The following is a 21606-nucleotide window of genomic DNA, read 5'->3' as shown; positions in this document are numbered from 1 at the left end:
AACCCAATTTATAAAGAATATAGAATAGATTGTCAAAAATGCTGAAATGCAATGATTGCATTATATAAATGAGCATAAATTAAAGGCGATAAATCAAACACTCTACTGTTCAAAAGTTTGGGGTCGGTACAATTGCTTAATACAAGAGAAGTCTCTATATGCTCACTAGGGCTGCATTTGTTTGATGAAAAATGCAGTAAAAACAGTAATATTGTGAAATATTATTACCCTTTAAAGTAACTGCTTTCTATTTTAGTATGCTGTAAAATATATGCTGAATTTTCAGCATCATTAATCTAGTAATTTAGTGTCACATGATTCTTCAGAAATCATTCAAAAATAACATTTGAAACAAAAAACTTCTGTAATATTATAAATGTCTTTACTGTCGCTTTTGATCAATTTAATGCATTCTTGCTGAAGAAAAGTTTAATTTCTGTTTAATTTCTTAAAAATAAAACTCACCTCAAACTTTTAAAAAGTAGTATAGATTCTAATTTATTTAGTGTTTGATTTCAGGGTTAAATGTGACCTGTATATGTTTTTGACAGCTTTCCTGAGTTTCATTCATTATGATTTTCAGCATTCAGGATCTAGTCTGTTAACTGAAACATTGAACTCTTTTCTTCTATTTCTTCCGTCTGTTTTGTTGTAAATATGGTTTCTCTAAATGAGTGAGTCTGAGATGGGATGTGTGACTCGGTAAACGCATGCATTCACAGTGACTGGATGTATTCGTTTTTTTGAGGGTGTGACGTGAGTAAAATTGTATTTTATTTATACAAAATCTGTAAAATTCTATATCTCATTTATGTATATTATTTACCCTTCCTCCCTCCACATTCTTACACGGCAAAATGAATAGCATTGTTTACCCTGACAAAATGAGAGTAAGTAATGTATATGCTTTTCTTCTGAAATGAAGCAAATTGTAATTTGGTTACATGGGTCACATGACTTAGTTTGCCTTCTTGTGGTTTACAGTAAAGCTTCCTGTAGATTCAGACTATTACCAGAAATCATGTGGCAGACGAATGTGACGGCATGTGCGGAGATGATGCTACAGCGTGTGTGTGTTTGTGTGTGTGAGAGAGAGTACGAGACTGTGTGTGTGTGTGTGTGTGTGAGCTGATCATGTTCAGTTTGTAAAAGTTGACACTGTGATCTTTATAGTCTAGCCGTCCCCATGATGTCTGTTTTTGAGCAGGACGCAGAGAAAGAGAAAATGCTCTGTGTCTGCACACGCGTGATTCACAATAAACATCAACTTAAAGGGCTCAGAACAAACGTGCTGCTGTTTTTGAGACTGAAGTGTGTGTGTGTGTGTGTGGGATTCGAGAAGAAAAAGGATGTTCCTCCATAAATCCAATTCAGTTATCATTTACCCTCCCTCGTTTCATTTCCAAACCCATATGACTTTCTTTGTGCAACACGCATACATTTAAGATTTATATAGCCTAAATTTGAAGTTTATTTTTTGAATTGCATCCATTAAATTTCCATCCATTTTGGATCACACAGTAAAAACATAAAGTTTGTCAGTCATACATAAATGATACGGGATAAGAAACAGGTAAGATTTCTGGCATAGTTTATTTGCATCTATTTGAATATAATTAATCATATTTTCCATAATGCATTTATTAAAATTGCTTAGAATCAGCAGAAATCTGTTCATTGTGAAAATTAAATTCATTCAGTTAAAAATGCATTAAGTGATGACAAAATTATAAACCTGGTTATTGTGTATTTAAAACACATTCGGTTTATTATTTGTTTGTTTTTATTTATTTAAACAAGGCAAGGTTGACCAATGTGCTGTACAATCAACAAAGAGTAAAATAAACTAACAACAGCTAATATAAATGAGGAATTATTCATATTACAGTGTTAATATTATGTTGATAGGTGAAGATTGCGACATATTCTGCCACTAGGTGTCACTGTTATTATGAGAGAACTGATTTTCTCTAATGAAGGTAATGTTTACTATACTATGTGCAGTATACACAGGTAGAGATTCTTTGAAAATGTATGCAATATCTCTTTTCAATTTTCAAAACCTCTATTTTTGTGCTCCTCAGAAGAAAGAAAATCATACAGGTTTGGGACTATTTGGTGAGTAAATGAGGATGGGAAAAGGGATCCTTTAATTAGTATTATTATTAATAGTACTAAACAAAATCTGCCACTAGGTGGCACTGGTAAGTAAAGGAAAGGAACATGGATGACCCCACTTAGAATTCAGACACTAAGCCTGCGTCACAATGTGCATTCTATCCATCCTAAATTCTATGTGATAGTAGTCATTTTCAATACTATTTAGGGGAGGTAGGGTGGATAGTATGCAGATTGGGACGCAGGGTAAGACATTTATTTGCATTAGATAAATAGTCAAATCAAGTTTGCACTCAAATCTTTTTTTTCCAATAACTTTTCCTCATCATTTTTGCTGGTATATTATAATCAGCTGGTGTTTTGATAGTTTTTACCCTGATTTTAGTTGTTTTGTTCATTTTTGAACAGTATATCTTTTGTTTTATCATTTGCAACCATTATGTGTGTATATATATATCGTATCATACGCCAAAGTCCATTTGTGCTTATCAATACCACGAGTTTTTGTTTTTATTTGGCATACTATTTATACGCATTTTCATGAGACCGGGCTCATATATACACTATATTGCCAAAAGTATTGGGTCACCCCCTTCTAATGAACATGTTTGACTACTTTAGTCATTTCTATGAGTACAAATCTTAATGTTGAAGCATATAATGATATTTTAGGGAATTGTGTGCTTCTAATTTTATAGCAACAGTTTGGACAGGACCCTTTTCTATTCTAACATGACAGTGCCTCTGTGAATAAGACACGGTTCAAAAAGACATGATTGATTGAGTCAGTGTGGAAGAACTTGACTGGTCTGTAAAAAGCCAAGTCCTGGTCCCAGCTGAACACCTCTGGTGTGACTTTAAATGCAGACCTTGAGCCAAAAACTCATCACCAAACACCAATGACTTGTCCATAAGGGTACTGTCATCTTAGACACATCCACAACTGTTCCAACAGAGATGGAAATACAATTTTTAAGTACAATTTTCTGCTATTTATACTACTTATTGCAAATAGTGGCAATTATCTGCACCTCATATTGTAGTACATTATAAAACTGTATGCAGTAATAATGTATTGAGTGTAAATTATAGTTTTAATTCAAATTATTAAATGGATGCCACCTTATTGGGACAAAAAAGCCCTCCCTACACCTATCCTAACCCTACCTGATACTTTTATTATCAACTTTTTGATTATTTCCTTCATTTTTATTGAAAATAAATGCCTTTCCGATGCGATATGAGATTTGAAAAGGGAGAAAACATTTTTTTTTTTTTAATGTTGACTAACCCAATCACACGTTGGTGGGTGAAGTTAAGTGTAAATAGCCTTTGCCAACAATACTTAGTGTAAATAGACACTGCGTTTAAGGTATCACTTTTAACTTTCTTTTAATTCAAACAGTCACATGTTTTAGAGCAAATTTTGTAATTTGAATGTGCTATTTGCTTCAGGTCTTTTTCGCAGTACAAAAACAGTCTGCTTGATATTGCAAACAGGTAATTCATATCATATTATTTTAATTAATTGAAGTAATCATGAACACACTGCAACACAAATAGTTTTAGTGTTTTCCACACTTTTCATTCTAGGCAATATATATTTATTCACCTGCGGTGATTGAATCCAGAAAATAGCTTACTTACTAATATTTATTGATGGAACTGAATTGTTTACTTACCTGTCCAGCACTCCTGTCCCCATCGTATAGTATCTATCAACATCTATCAATCAGCTTCTTAGGAAGTTACTGTGTTCTTTAGTTTTAATTTAAGACTAGTCCATCGTATGTTGTGTTCATGAGAGGTGTTGTAGCAGTTTGGGGCCTGACAGAACAAAACTAACCCTGACAGATTAAAAACAGCACTAACAAAAACCCAACATAGCAGCATAACACCTCACTTACACCATATTCAATTTTCACACAGCAAACATGTTGAAGTAAAAAATGATCATCAGGGCATCAAAGCAGATGCTTGTGTGTGCATACATCTGTGTTTAAGGGTCCCCATCCACCTCTATATTATGAATATATATTTGTTTGGATAGTAAATGATGCATGTGACATACATGATATAGTTATGTACAGTAAGTCTTGTGTTTATCATATTTATTTCATAGCTGTTACAGTAATGTTTCACATTCATACACACATGCGCAGTAACACACCTACTATCTCTCAATTAAGAATTAACAGCTTTTGCTGAGCATATTGTGAGCAGAAAGCGAGATCTTAGTTTAGACCTCCGGTGTTTCAGAGTCTCTCTTGTTTCCAAAAGGTCAGCGCATCGAAAGCGACTTTTTCGAAGAAGAATATTGTAATTAAGAAGGAGTCGCCGTAGCAACAGGCCATATGCTGTGTTATCTGAAGAATACTGCAGTAATGGAGGTGTCAGAGTAAGTGTTGCCCGGAAGGTTCGAGTGATCTGGTATTTTTTTCTTGCATTAAATCACATTTATCAGTGAAATTAGTAATAAATGCAAATATTTGTAAAGATTTAATTTGGTAATTTTCTTCAAAACAAGAACAAGTGCATCTGCGGCCAACTGCCAATTACTACAGACAACAACTTTTTTCTTTTAATTTATAGTAGTATTTACACTTAGCAGATGCTTTTATCCAAAATGACTTAAAATAGAGGAACATAAGCAATTTGTCACAGTCAATAATATTCATAATGTACAATGTTGTATTATAAAGCTAGACTAGTTAAATAAAACCATAAATAACATTTTCATTACTTACATTGAAATAAAATATATATATAAAAAAACCTTTTTGTTCTCATTTTCATTTAGTTTAACTGAATATACTACAATAACTAAAATTTAAAATGGAATAAAAAATCATAAAAACTATAGACATTTAAAAAACTAAAGAAAATGACAAAAACAGAATAAAGTTACTAAAACTATAAAAAAAAAATTAAAACTTTAAAAATCGAAATATAATTCAAATTAAAAATAAAATTAAAAACTATGGACATTATAAATATAAGAAAATGACAAAAACATACAACAAAATTACTAAAACTTAAAAATCTAAATATTAAAAAAACGGTAATAATATACTCCATATGGAAATGTAATGGGAAAATTTACTCGCTCATGTCGTTTCAGTCTGACTTTATTTCTTATTTGATCTTTTTTTCCCCTCACTATAATGACCGTCAGTGGGGTCCAATGTTGTTTGGAACCCAACGTTCTTTAAAATATGTCGATTTTGGATGTATCCCATTACATCCCATTGTAATTACTGTTTTAGCTGTATACACTTTTGTAAGTCCACGATTTCTGTTTTTTATTTCTAACTGGCTCTTGTATTCTCATTTCAATCAGAATTTTGTATACACAAGATATAAGTGATTTTATCATAGCCTCATTTTAATGTTTAAATATCGTGGCCAGACTTCTGAAACACTGAGTATTTTAACATATATTCTAGTGTAATGTCTTGCCCCACAGACTCATGTTGTACTTGTATAGAATCCACAACATTCCTTTAAATGAATTGATTTGCCTTGAACATTTAACAATTACTTCATTAATAAATAGAATTAGTACACAGATAGACATGAGTATGCAAACACAAAGTCGAATGAATGAGTCCCTGTCAAATGAAGCACAGCCTCAAGAGATTTGTCCTCATCATGAGTGAATTCAGCAAACTAAAGTACAGATGCTCTGATATGATTGACAGCTGATGTCAGTGGCTGGACGCCACCCAGCCACTGATGAACCAGCATTTCCTCTTCCAAACTGGCTCTGGAGCGACTGCGAGAACATGAGTGCCATCATTTGCTGGCTGTGAGTCAGAGAGAGAAGCTGAGCCTGCCAATACACACGACCTGATAAGAAGGGTTGGATTATTGAGCTGCTGAGAGCAGGAAGAGCAGCCCAGAGATCTCAGCACGCAGAGAGCAGAACATTTAACCCTCCCAAACATTATACAGACATCACTGTCACGCTACACCGCCTACGTGCTAGGAAGATAAAAATACTTTACTAATAAAAAATAAAGATTAATTGCAATATTCAATAATAATAATGACATATATTTAATGATTGTTGTTGTTTTAAAAACTAGAAGAAATTATAAATAATAATTCAGAAAATAGCAATATTATTAATATAGTTTTTTTAAAAGTAAATATTTTCATTCTGTAGTTAAAATAAGAATAATAACAAGCATATAATAAGGTTTATATAACAGTTTTACAAAAATGATATTTTCTATAAGAATTTTATAAAAAATACTTTTAATAATAATAGTAGTTTAGTAATAATTATAATAATAATTACTATTTTATAATGTATAAAACTGTTATTAAATATAAAAATCATATTTTCATTTAATTTTTTCTTCTAAAGCAATAAGCATTATATTGAGCAATATGATTACATTATATTGTTAATTGTTATTTAAAAAACTAGAGGAAATGTAACTGAATTAATGAATAGAATTCAGGAAATTGTAAATGTAAAATACATGTAAAATATTTGATGTATGCCTTTATTTTAGAACTAAATAAAATATTACTAAATAAAAATTAAAATACATGATTCTATAAAAATTATTGAATCATATTAAATACAAAAATGAATGTAGTTTCTTTTCTTCTAGTTAAAATAATCTATTATATTGATGTTTTTTGACTTTTAAAACTAGAAGAAACTATACTAAGTGAATAAATATAAATAACATTAATTAATTAAAACCACATGTCAAATACTTAATTTATAAATACCCTTATTTTTATTTGAAATCAAATTAATAAAATACTATGCAGGATTATTTCGAGATGGATTTTTAAAAAAATATATCATAAGTGATAATATGATTAAATTGTGTTGAGAGCTCTTAAAATGGACATCATAAATGATACATGATGTGCTATAACCATATTTGTAAACACGAAAATGAACATCTGCAGGTAAAATCTATAGGTGTAGTGAAGTATCTGCCGTGCAAAAAACATCTTTCATGCTACTAAAATAAAAACGTCTATAAACGTCATCTAAAAATGTAAGAGGCAGCTGTTTCTCCTTGATCTCAAACGCAGATGCCATATTTCTCCTGTTATTCTGATTCTTTAGCTCTTGTTAGCATGTGATATTTGCCCTGTGGCTGAACATATGAATCCCTTTCACCTCTCCGATATATTTACATTGTACATTTTAAAAACAAATAAATTATTCATGATTTCAGATTTCATGTTAATTAGTGCTGGTTTTCTCCATCTGTGTTTTCATGTTTTTAGGCCCCACTGAATATTTTAAATATTCCATTTCTCATAGCAACGCTTGTTTAAAGCACTATGTAGCGACAAACGTCTCGCTAGGAGAAACTTCTACTTGAATGACACACACAAAAGATCAACCTTTCTATATTTAACACCCTAACTGTGTGTGTGTGTCTTTCAGGAAATAAGACACCTCCACGCATGTGTGTGTGTGTGTTTGTTTGTGTGTGACCATCACTGTGTTCGGCTCGCACCTTTCTCTCCATCTGAGGTTCCACCTGGGCGGAGTGGGCTGCTGGCATATGGGCAATGTAATTGGTAGAAACAGCACAGCTGTAGATGGTGGTTCTGAGACCCAAAGTCCTCTAATCACGGCAGAATAACAGTGGCCAGCCAACCCGCTCGTCACTCTGTGTGTGTGTGTGTGTGTGTGTCAATCTGATCATTTCTCCACTTTTAATAATGTAAGATTATTCTATATACAGTTCCTACATATTGATAATCTTACAAAAGAAATCACATTTTTATTATTGTGCAAACCTATCGAACGGTTTAGTTCACTCAAAAATGGACTTACTGTCAAGCAATATCAAGCATACTGTCAGTGCTTACTCAACCTTATGTTGTTCCAAACAGTAGTTAGTTAACCTAAAACCATCAAAACCATGAAGCATTTTCATTAATTAAAATAAAATAAACTTTAACCCGTTGATGCACGACATAAAGTTACCCCACTGAGTTATTTTTTTCTATACCTTTGCAAGAAATCAATTGAATTCATTTCAATAATTTATTACCACAGAAAATATTTGATATATTGTGAAAGATAACTAGACATAATGTTTGAATGTTAGGCTAAGGTTACTTTGACCTTGAAATCCATTATTAGTGAGAAAGAGACACATGTCCAATACTATTAGCTAGCTTGCTGATGACAATCTATTCTAGCTAGCTAATGTTAGCTAGGTCAACAAAATAAAAATTGAGTAAGAACATTATTATATATAAATATCTATTGTCACTGTCAGGTGAAAACCTTGTATCTCCATAGTTCCTCATTTAATTTTTTTTTTGTCATAAATCAATGCTATTGGTTGCCTTTTGTGTCTGTTAGTGTTCCTGAAAAGTAACAGTTTTGCACATAGAAGGTTTCTGTTTGACAGTGACGATATGCATCCTGGACAAATTTGCCCATTGCCCTCTGACCATCATGGCCTCCTAACCATTCCCATATCTACTGACTGGCTTCATCATTGACTTCTCTCCACCAGTAAGCTGCTGTGTGGTGGGCTTCTGGTGCAATATGGCTGCCGTCACATTATCCAGCTGGATGCTGCACACTTGTGGTGGATGAAGAGATCCCCCTCACATTGAAAAGCGCTTTGAGTTAGTATATAATTATTATTATTAGTAGTAAATACTTGAACAACTGTTTTGAGTGCATTTGAAAATGTTCTTGTGCTTTTGATTTGCTTTTTAATATTTGGTCTCAATCATTCAAGATTAATGGCTGAAATGGTTATAGAGATGCTACAAAAAGAACAGAACGAGGGAGATCAGGCAATTCTTAGTCCTGATTCACAGTCTGAAATATATGATGCGGATGACCTAGAGACTATGTGCCACAGGGTCAATCTGGAGTTGTGCGTGTAAGTCCAGCTCTCCTACATAAAGGAGACTCTGTCAGGTGAAAGAAGTCCTAGCAAGGGACCTGACTTACATTTCACTGCTGGTTATACTCTGTATAATTGTCTATGTGATGAATAAAAATCTTGAATCTTGAATCTTGAGTCTGATGAGTCCTCTGAAGAGCAAATACAGACCCAGTCCAAAAGATTGAGTAAAAATGGTGCACATCTACTCATGTAAGCTGAGAACATGGAGGTGGCCCATGGTGCTGTGGTACCATGTGCTGGATGTTACCACCCTCAATGCCTACACCAGAGGCAGCCAGTGTTGGTCTGAAGAACAACAGTCCTGCAGAGTTTAGCTCCAACCCTAATCAAACACACCTGAACAAGCTAATACCGTTTTTGCCCGGTCTCTTTCTTATTGTTGAATCATGAACACTGACCTTAATTGAGGCAAGTGAGGCCTGCAGTTCTTTAGATGTTGTTCTGGGTTCTTTTATGACTTCCTGGATGATTCATCGTTGCGTTCTTGCAGTAATTTTGGTAGGCCGGCCACTCCTGGGAAGGTTCACCACTGTTCCAAGTTTTCTACATTTGTGGATAATGGCTCTGATCGTGGTTTGCTGGAGTCCCAAAGCCTTAGAAATGGCTTTATAACCCTTTCCAGACTGATACATGCCAACTGTTTTGTTTCTCATGTATTCTTGAATTTCTTTAGAATGCGACATGATGTGTTGCTCTTTAAGCATGCTTCACTTTGTCAGACAGGTTCTATTTAAGTGATTTCTTGATTCAACAGATCTGGCAGTAATCAGGCCTGGGTTTGGCTAGTGAAATTTTACTCAGTATTCTAAAATATTGTGTTTAATCACAGTTCTTTCATGATTTAACAGGAGGAGCAATTCATTTTTCATGTAGGGCCAGGTAGGTTTGGACAGCTTTTTTCCCTTAATAAATGAAATCACCATTTAAAAACTGCATTTTTGTATTACACTGAACAAAGTTATAAACGCAACACTTTTGTTTTTTTTCACCATTTTTCATGAGCTGAACTCAAAGATCTAAGACATTTTCTATGTACACAAAAGGCAAAAATTTCTCTCAAATATTGTTCACAAATCTGTCTAAATCTGTGTTAGTGAGCACTTCTCCTGTGCCGAGATAATCCATCCACCTCACAGGTGTGGCATATCAAGATGCTGATTAGACAGCATGATTATTGCACAGGTGTGCCTTAGGCTGGCCACAATAAAAGGCCACTCTAAAATGTGCAGTTTTATTGTATTGGGGGGGGTCCGAAAACCAGTCAGTATCTGGTGTGACCACCATTTTCCTCATGCAGTGCAACACATCTCCTTTGCATAGAGTTGGTCAGGTTGTCTACTCCTCTTCAATGACTGTGCGAAGTTGCTGGATATTGGCAGGAACTGGAACACGCTGTCGTATACGCCGATCCAGAGCATCCCACACATGCTCAATGGGTGATATGTCCGGTGAGTATGCTGGCCATGCAAGAACTGGGATGTTTTCAGCTTCCAGGAATTTTGTACAGATCCTTGCAACAAGGGGCCGTGCATTATCATGCTGCAACATGAGGTGATGGTCGTGGATGAATGGCACAACAATAGGCCTCAGGATCTTGTCACGGTATCTCTGTGCATTCAAAATGCCATCAATAAAATGCACCTGTGTTCATTGTCCATAACATACACCTGCCCATACCATAACCCCACCGCCACCATGGGCCACTCGATCCACAACGTTGACATTAGCAAACCGCTCACTCACACGACGCCATACACGCTGTCTGCCATCTGCCCTGTACAGTGAAAACCGGGATTCATCCGTGAAGAGAACACCTCTCCAAAGTGCCAGACGCCATCGAATGTGAGCATTTGCCCACTCAAGTGGGTTACGACCACGAACTGCAGTCAGGTCGAGACCCCGATGAGGATGACGAGAATGCAGATGAGCTTCCCTGAGACGGTTTCTGACAGTTTGTGCAGAAATTCTTTGGTTATGCAAACCGATTGTTGCAGCAGCTGTCTGGGTGGCTGGTCTCAGACGATATTGGAGGTGAAGATGCTGGATGTGGAGGTCCTGGGCTGGCGTGGTTACACGTGGTCTGCGGTTGTGAGGCCGGTTGGATGTACTGCCAAATTCTCTGAAATGCCTTTGGAGACGGGAGTGTGAGCTGTGCTCATGTGACTCCATCAACTCTTGTGTTTCTATGTCATGGGGAGGGTTTTTACTATTTGATTTATTTCTAGGCTTATGGTAGAGAAATGAACATTCAATTCACGGGCAACAGCTCTGGTGGGCATTCCTGCAGTCAGCATGCCAATTGCACGCTCCCTCAAAACTTGCGACATCTGTGGCATTGTGCTGTGTGATAAAACTGCACATTTTAGAGTGGCCTTTTATTGTGGCCAGCCTAAGGCACACCTGTGCAATAATCATGCTGTCTAATCAGCATCTTGATATGCCACACCTGTGAGGTGGATGGATTGTCTCGGCAAAGGAGAAGTGCTCACTAACACAGATTTAGACAGATTTGTGAACAATATTTGAGAGAAATAGGCCTTTTGTGTACATAGAAAAAGTCAGATCTTTGAGTTCAGCTCATGAAAAATGGGGGCAAAAACAAAAGTGTTGCGTTTATAATTTTGTTCAGTGTACTTGCATTATCTTTGTGTAATATACATTTTTTTTTGATGATCTGAAGTATAAAAAATATGCAAAAAAAAAAAAAAAAAAAGGAAGGGGGCAAAAACCTTTTCACAGCACTGTGTATATATATAGGGAATTTCAAAGAATACAAACAGTAGTGATGATGTGAAATCTAATAAATAATGACAATTAAATAAGATTTAAAAATCCCATAAATGTTCCTTCTTAGTGATGCCTCTTGATAAGTCGATGAAGCTGAAGGAAGGATCACAGAAAAAACTTAAAACACCTTGAACAAAAAGACAGAAATCCAGCAGATGCACCTGTTATGATGTGAATTTGTGTGTAACGTCGTGTTTTGATTGATTATGTGTGTGTGTGTGTGTGTGTGTGTGTGCTGGAAATCAGGGTGCGTTTTGCATTTTGCAACACTGTAAAGGTGTGATTATGAAAGTGAGGCGAGGGTGTGCCTGTCAGTAGTGTAGGTGTTAGTTAATGTCATTGCAAGAAACATCTGCGGGGAGAAAAAAGTCTATTTTTAAGAGGTTTACTCAAGGAAAGGTACGACACACGCGTCTTTCTCTGACACATTCTTCTTTTTTCTGCCTGCGTAGATTGTCTGTGCCACCGGCAGCTTTGGATCGGACCAGCAGTCGGAGTGTCACCTGTGATTCTGGCAGGCGGTTTGTCTCATCTCCGTCTCATTGGGAGAGTTCCAGCGCCTTCATTAGCAACTCGGCTCATCACACTGCCTTTAAACGCTGATAATGTGATAATTAAAACAGCTGACGAGCACGAGCTGTCATCGCTGTGGCAACAAAAAGCCTCATTTACAGGTGGAAGAATAGCAAAGCATCATCCAGGTTTACCATCCGCCTCACAGCACACTATGATATAGCTGCTAAAAACCTGATGAAAAATACTGGGTGGTACTGTGATTGAATCAGATCAGGAGTACCATAGTACTCTCACACACTGTAGATTTAATGTTTGAAAGAAGTCTCTTCTGCTGACCAAACCTGCATTTATTTGATCAAAAATACAGTAAAAACTGTAATATTGTGAAATATTTTTACAATTCAAAGCATCTTTACTCCAGTCTTCAGTGTCACATGATCCTTCAGAAATCATTCTGATTTGCTGCTGAAGAAAAATATCTTATCATTATCAGTGTTGGAAACAGTTGTGCTTTACTGTGCATGTCTTTACTGTCACTTTTGATCAATTCAATGTGTCCTTGCTGATTAAAAGCATTATTTCTTTATAGACAAGACTTACTGACCCCATACTTTTGAAGAGAAGTGTACCATGGTATTTCCATGGTGTCATCCAAAAAACATGGCACTATCATACTTCTCCAGCTAATATGGAATGTTCAGAACGTTTTGGTAAGGTTCTCTCAAGGTTATGAACAAACATTCTTCCATAAAAGTTAATGGAACGTTCATGCAAAGTTATCTGGTCTCTAATAATGTTTTTAAAACCTCATTGTTATTGGAATGTTTTTTTTTTCTAAAATGTTTTAGTTGGATTTTCATCTAATACTTTTTAAATGTAACTTGTTTCAGAATCTTTAGAGAACATTCAAAAGTACCATTCCCATGGTGTATGCAAAATTTAAAAAAAATGGAACGTTTCCTTACCTTTCACATAACCAAGAATTTAAATTTAAATGTAAAAAAAAAACCCTGGATGTTTTGAACATTCAGAGAACACGCAGAAGTAACATTTTCATGACTTAATGAGAACGTTTGCAAAACGCTCTAAGAACATATTTTTGCTAGTTGGGTTTTTGTTATTAATTTAGTCTTATCTGATTCAAATTGTCCAAAGACATATCCGAAAGTCATTCCCGTTGGAATTCTTCCCAACTTTTACCTCGGTGTGTAACTGGACTCATGTTGAGCATGTGTGAATCACTATAAGAGTATTAGGTGGCAGATAAATGCATTTCCCCTTTCTCTCTCCATCTCTTTCTTTCAACTACACAATGATTTATTACCTGAAAAGACCAGAGAACTAATTAGTGGAGTAATTAATTAATTTAAATTTGCATATTTGCATTTGCAATTAGTGCAGTCAACTGATTAGTCTGAAATGAGGAGTTTGACTCATCAGATGCTGGTGTGAACTGGACCAGAACGTGCAGAATGCCAGCTGAGGCGTTTTGGGGGGCAGAGTGTGAGTGAACGTGTTTGTGTGTGTGTGTGTGTCCAAATGTTGGCATTTTGGGGACTGCACTCAGAGAAATACTTACTGGAAAAGCAGTAGCCTAGTTTGTCTGCTATATGATTTAAGGACGATGAAGCGTAAAATAAACACAGCTGCACTTCTAACAGTCTTCTTGCAAGACTGCACTACAGAGATTCATAGTTGTCATACACTGTGGGCCTAAACTACAGTAGCACTTAACACAACAATATCTAACACCAGCATAACCATGGTACTACCATGTTGGGAGGTTTATCTGAAAATATGTGTTCTGTGCTTGGTACTCTTGAAAGTGCAATGGAGTAAATACTATGGTAAATGCATGGTAATTATTCAGTGTCTCAGAGTAGGGGAGACCAGGCCACTTTCAGTGAGTATTATCTTAGGAAGGTCTTTTTATTTGAAGGTAAAAAAACAAAAAAAAACAAAAAAAAAACTCTTACACAAAAATTACAATTGGACTTTTCTACTATATGTTTATACTACTATATTAAATAATAATAATAATAATAATAATAATAACAATTATTACTGTCACAGACTGTTTGCCTGTTAGACTTCTCAAAAATATATAAATAAATAAATAAATAAATAGCAACAAATAAAATAAACATTTAAAAATAATAAAACAAACACATACATGCATATATATATATATATATATATATATATATATATATATATATATATATATATATATATATATATAAATAAATATAAATGAATATACTGAATAAAAAATTATATTTCAATAAATAATGTTTTCATACAGAATTTCTAACATTTAGAACAATAAAACAATTATAAGAGACAACACAATACATAAAATAGCAAAACAAATAGCCAAAGGTGTTATTTTTTAAGAAATTAAATAAATAAATAAAAACATATTGTATGAAACCAATGAATTCATAACATTTAAAACACGTGACAACTTATCCCAATCTAACAGAGATAAAAAAGAAAACTTGTACTGCATTCATAACATTTTTAAAAAGTAAAACAATTCTGACAGACAATGCAATACATTAAACAATAAATCTGTAACTTTTAAAACACACCTGAATAATTGCCTAAAAATATTTTCTTCTATGTTCTAGTACTGAGAACATAATTTAACATTTCATTTAAACCTGCCTTCATCTTATGATTCTTGTCTCTCAGTTTTATTGTGTTCATTTGTTCACCCAATAAATATAGCAAAAATATGAATTTTAATTTGGAAAACAGAATTTACATAAATGATCCAAATTGGAATTTAGACTCCAAACCTTCTTGCAATATAGCCACGTTCTCCTTGAAATATCTAAATATCATAATACCTATACCATCACTGTTAAGTGAGAGTTTGACTGAATATATGCGATCCAGTACATCATAATCATTATTTGCTCTGTTTGTCAGCTGAATGCTTCTCATCATGTATATGCACGCAGGCTGTTATTCATATGTAAGTGTGCAGAGATTTTATGTAATATCTGAGCATTTAATATCCATCAGACGACTCTATAACACGCATTCGTGAACTGATTTGCTCTTGCCTGCAGCATCCGTCGCCCTATAATCAAATACACGCTTCGCTTTAAAGTCTAAATCATTTAGCCGTCTCTACACTGCTATTGCCGCAACAGAACTGGCATTAATCTCTCTTTTTTTTAACTCTGAGTTTTTTGACGGTAAATGAGAGCCTCCCGGTGCCCATTACCGCGCGCACCAGATGATGAGAGCCGAATGAAGGTCCCCAGAGACCGCGTCACGTGACCAACAAAACGTCAGTGGCAGATGGCATGGGTACCAGCGCTGGTGCCTGGCATGAGTGTCATTTCTCTCTGAAAGAGAGAGAGGGAGAGGGAGATTAAAGGAATTCTTACTGCTTCACATCAAGCACATGGGAGGCAGCTCTGCGCGTCGCGAGGAATCCGAACATGCGAGCTGAACACTGAAAGAAACAGGTGAGCCATGGAAAGCCAGTCTGCTTTAGAGCATCAATTTGGGCATGCATGTGTTGTTGTTGTGTCACGCGCATAGCTCCAGTCTTTTCTGCCTTACAGACAATGCACCTATGGCATGGTTTTGGGTTCGTCGTTGCTATTTTGTAATTGTTGTCTGTGTGTAAGGAATATCATCGGCCAGTTTAACCAATTAGGAATGAGCTGCAGGGCTGAAATCAATATACATGACCACCACCCTCCTGAGATGACAATAGAAATTGTAATGCGTTGTGTAAAATGCATTTACTTAACAAAAACTAATTTTGAGTTGATTAATACAATTTCACGTATCTGATATGTGATCATGTTAATGGGTGTTAAAACCACAATAAGTGTCATCTGAATCAGCAGGTTCTCGTATGATTTGATGTATAGTATCCACATATGATTTATGTAGGCTATATATGATTAAAAATAAAAACTAGAAACATCATATATGACCAGACGGGGTATTTTGTAACATTTTTCAATCTACGTGTAGGGCCTATTAGAAACCATTAAAAACGAACAGCATGTTCACAAACACGTACTGATGTGTTTTTACAATTTTTTCTGCATGTTAACTTTTATTTGTTTGGAATGCAAATGTTTACCATGTTAAATTACTATGTTTAAAAGCATATTTTTGGGATGATAATTTAGTTTGCACAATAATGCACAAAATATAGTGGGATAGATTGTTAAAAAACGGCAATCTTTTTTTTTCTTGCAAGTTATTTATACAGTTTACGGATCAATTTTAGTTTTGTAAACTAATGTGTAACAGAGAAATACAGTCTGAAAGATTTTTACATGCAGGTCAGACCAATAGTCTCGTTTTGGTTTTATGAATTTCTTAAGATAAAAAAACAATAGAAGCTTAAAATGTCGCTTTATATAATTAATATCTTATAGAAAAACGTTGAAGTCTCTTAAAGTAATGCTAATTGCAGACTTTAGTCATAAATCCAAATGGACTATTTGAAAAAAAAAAAAAAATTAAATAAATAAAAGTTTGAATTCTTTATGTAACCCATGGGCTTCCGGGAAATTGACGTCATGGCAGCTTTAATTTCTTGTTAATTTTTGTCGTTATGCAGGGACGATGCTAACCGTACCATTTGAAGATCCAGACATGATGCGCAAGTCTCACATTGGTGCCACATTCAGCCGTCAAGAGACACTCAACAGCGCCGAGCTCAAGGAGACAGAGGACGACATCACGGACAGGGAAGAGGAGGAGAGAGAGGAGGACGAGAACAGTGTCACGAAGAAGAAAGGTCCGCGTAAAAAGAAATTCTCTGACGGACGCGGCGAACGTGTCAAGCTGCGCAGGAATGAGGCGAACGCGCGCGAGCGCAGCCGCATGCACGGCCTCAACGACGCGCTCGAGAGCCTGCGCAAAGTCGTGCCGTGCTACTCCAAAACGCAAAAACTCTCCAAGATCGAGACGCTGAGGCTGGCCAAGAATTACATATGGGCTCTATCTGAGACTCTGAGCGCGGGAAAGAAACCCGACCTGCTGGCGTTCGTGCAGACCCTGTGTAAGGGCTTGTCACAACCTACCACTAACTTGGTTGCCGGTTGCCTGCAGCTGAACGCCAGAAATTTCCTCACGGATCAGAACGGGGACGTGTCATTCTCTGGCAGGCCTCAGTACGATTCTCTGTACCCGTATCCTAACGCGGAGATGGCCACGCCCACCGGCCTCAGCTCTGGGCCCCGCGACGGCGTCAAGCCGTTCCGACCGTACAACTATTACGCGTCCTATGAGTCCTACTACGACAGCGCCTCTCCAGAGAACAGCAGCCCTCAATTTGACGGCCAAATGAGTCCCCCGATTAATTACAACGGGATTTTCTCGCTTAAAAAGCACGAGGACCAAGTCGAGTACAGTAAGAACTGCCATTATGGGATGAGATACTGTAACGTTCCCGGTCGGGGCTCCATGTACCGCGTTTCCCCAGACAGCCATTTTCCTTACGACATACATCCCCGCAGCCAATCGTTCCAGAGCCAGGACGAATTAAATACGGGTTTCCATAATTAAAAGCGAGCATAGGGGTCGGATGCCAGCTGAACTAATCTGTTAATTAATTAGTGCTTGTTGCTGATTGTTTTCGTTTGATTTCGATACACGAAAAAATCTATTTATTTCAGACTGCATAGACTCTTAAAAATAAAGGTGCTTTAAAGGTTCTTCACAGCGATGCCACAGAAGAAGCATTTTTTGGTTCCACAAAGAACCGTTCAGTCAAAGGTTATTTAAAGAACCATCTCTTTCTTACCTTTTATAAACCGAAGAACCTTTTGTGAAACAGAAAGGTTCTTCCGAGGTTCCTTATGGAACCATTTAGGACAAAAAAAGGTCCTTCTATGGCATCGTGAAGCAGCTTTATTTTTAGAGTGTTGCTCATGCATTGACGCGGGCTGTGCTTGGCCTGTTACAACCAATTAATAAAAAGAAGATGGAAATTAAATTCTAAGGCTTTTCAAACAACAATACTTGTATCATATCCTGTGCAAATGGATTTATTCGTGTGTTACATGAAACACAAAATCACGATAGCAATAATGGAACTATGCAACGCAGTATGACAAATATATTACCGTGCAGACATGTAAATAGCCTTATTGTGTGAATTTTACTATTCGTTAGACTTCTGTGTCTTTGAACTCTAGATAATCACCATTCTGACTGATTCCGCGTATAATGTCAACAATTAATAAGGAAACTATTGTGATTTTGCTATGTAAAATGTTTTTCCCCCTGTTTATTTTGTTTATTCTCTGAGGAGCGTCGGGTCTTGTGAATGATGCTCACTTCGATCAACTTGTCGAAATAAATCTTGAATGTGATCAACTGTGTTCATGCTCTTTCTTGAGGAAGTAAGCTGAAAGATGAACAATACTAGACATTAACGTACTAAATCAACAGATCAGTGAATAAAATCAGTGACTTTAATCTCGACATCTGTGTCTTGAAATATGAAATTTATTATTTATTATTAAGTTATCAGATTCGTATCTGATGCCTGAGGTTATTTAATAAGAGGAAATAAATGTGAAAAGTTTTAAAAACCATCTTTATTATAAATATTACCGTGACCGCACACGTTTGGTAAATCGTGAACTTAATATCAACACTAAATAACTTCCATATATTCTCTACAGCACAAATGAGTCTGACAATCTGATCGAACATATATTGATTTTGTGAGAGTTAAGGAAAAAACAAAAAAACTTGAAATAATAAATATTCAATTAGCAATTGTTTGGATTTAACCTTATTCATATTTGGATATAAATGCTCCATTGGGGTTTCAGCATGAACATGTTGAATTCATTATGATCCTTTACAAGATTGTTAATAATATATGTTATCCAAATAACGGACTGTAATTTTTATTTAAATAATCATTATTATTATTAAATAAAACATCTAACGAATTCACACATTTACAGTTTATAGTTATTTTTTTCTTTCTTTCAGATCAACAAGGTGTCGGATAACACGTCTCGGAGATGACAGATGGAATATATTGATTTATAATTTATATAACAGGTTTATATTTTTAGGAGTATTAATTAAGCACTCATTATATGGTTTTATTATTATTATTATTATATAAAGCAGGAATTGTGTGCGCTCAGAACAGCTACCTATTATTATATAGCCTTTTCCAAGTTTGCGTAAAAAAGAAAAGACGAAATTCGATCAAGGAAACAAGACTTCTGTGTTTTTCTTCTCATTATTTTTCTTCTTATCTTTCTTCTTCTTCTTCTTCTCCTTAATGATAATAATAATAACAACAACAATAAATTATTAAAGCGATTTTTTTTTTACTTCAGAGTTTGACCGGCTGTCAGTAAACGCCACACAAATCGATATTTATAGGTGTCCGACGATTAAAATATTTATTAGATAAAATAGCAATTGCAAATATTTGTTATTTTTCCACATAAACAAAGAAATCTAATATAAACACCATTCATCTGAACCTGAGCCGCTGATAGCAGATACATCTGTCTGAGTTTTACAGCCTTTTAAAGTTTCTGTATATCCTACAGGTTAAAATTGACATACACTAAAATTATAACACGACGGTGTACACATGTGAGGATTTAGGGGGGAAATATTTGTATTTAGTCAGGTATAAAATATACGTGGAAGTAGCGAAGATCACAATGTATAGCTAACTTAAACATCGTTTGTATATTTGGATGTGAAATAAAATATAAAATGAAATAAAATTCATAAATAAAGCAAAATAACATGCATAAATATTCATAAAATTGCGGTGAAGGCAAATGAAATCCATGGCGGTTTTTGCTCCTCTATGACATCATCTTGTCCTGCTCTGTTGCTGTGAGTGTGAAAATGTGTCTCTGTGTTTGACATGTGAATCTCTGGAGCTGGAAACCTCCAGGCCAATGACACCATCCTTCCTCTCACACTCATCCTCTCCTTCAGTCAGCCTCTGACAGCTGCTCCCTGACAGGAGGAGTGCGTGTGCGAGAGAGAGAGAGAGCGAGAGAGGGGTCTGCAGGCAAACAGTCTCAGGGGTGAAGGTCTGAATGGTTGGCATGCATTTGCTCTCCTTTGACTGAGAGGTTAACCACGATTGTGCCCTCTTTCTCTTTCTCTCTCTCTCTCTCTCTCTCTCATGGAGTCTATAGAGGTAAAGTATAGAGCAGCATATGGCATATTCTGTGTGGGTGGCAGAGCCCGGGGGCGTCAGTCTGGCTTTTATATGGGCACAGTTTTCACATTCATATCTGTTCTTTATGAGTCCATGCGATCCATATTAAAATGCTATTCATAATGCATGCATACATGCATATACAAAAGCACAGACAATCAACTTACTCTAAGTGAATCAATTAACGAGTGGCTCATAATTGCACCCCATGGCTTAATTGTCAACATGTCACAAGTAAATATGAATTGCATTTACAATACATTACAATGTACAGTATATGCCGCAAATCATGAGGTGCAATGAAGCTAACATTATTGGAGTATATTTTACATGAAAATAATATTTCACTTTTTCTACTTCAAAATTAGACAGATAGATAGATAGATAGATAGATAGATAGATAGATAGATAGATAGATAGATAGATAGATAGATAGATAGATAGATAGATAGATAGATTAATTAATTTATTCCATGGCAATAACACAATTAATCTCTTCCGAATTCACTACATACTGTAATTCTTGGAAAAATTTATCAGTGAGGATGAAAACATTTGTGAGTTTAAGAAATGAATTGAAATTGTTTATTTGCTTCATTAATTAATGTATTGAATACAATGAAAAGAAGAGTTACAGAATTCCAGTCCTGATAAATAGCCATTATTTAAATGGACAAACAGTGTCTTGAATGGTTAAAAGGCACAATCCCTCTGAGTCTGGCATTGCCTAAAATAAATAGCCTGTTAGAAATAATCTGGGTGATTAAAAGTGAAAAATGCTCTGCCCCCACAATGGTGATTTACCACCTTAAACTTTGGCTGCAGAAGTGAATAATAATTCCGAAGAAAGAGAGAAAGAGAGAGAGAGAGAGAGAGAGAGAGAGAGAGAGAGAGAGGGGAAAAAAGGACAGCTCTAGTCACATCGTCAACCCTCCCTAAATTTCCAGCCTTCTCCGGGACACAGATGGCCTGGGACACAAAACTCTCCCTATTAAATTCCTAATAATCATTTCTCTTGTGGAATGGTGTGAGAGACTGGGGAGGGGAGGGGTGAGGATC

General features: G+C 35.6%; 1 protein-coding gene across 1 annotated transcript; it reads left to right on the top strand.

Moving 5' to 3' along the window:
• Nucleotides 1–16949: 16949 nt before the first annotated feature.
• LOC306846128 (neurogenic differentiation factor 6-B) lies at nucleotides 16950–17894 on the top strand (the record flags this gene model as incomplete). Its single annotated transcript, XM_079379253.1, has 1 exon — nucleotides 16950–17894. One exon carries the CDS (start codon nucleotides 16950–16952, stop codon nucleotides 17892–17894), a length of 945 nt encoding a protein of 314 aa, XP_079235379.1.
• Between the last annotated feature and the right edge of the window lie 3712 nt (nucleotides 17895–21606).

The sequence above is a fragment of the Barbus barbus genome (assembly GCF_936440315.1).
Source record: "Barbus barbus genome assembly, chromosome: 26".
Lineage (NCBI taxonomy): Eukaryota > Metazoa > Chordata > Actinopteri > Cypriniformes > Cyprinidae > Barbus > Barbus barbus.
This window is presented reverse-complemented; position numbering and strand designations above follow the sequence as displayed.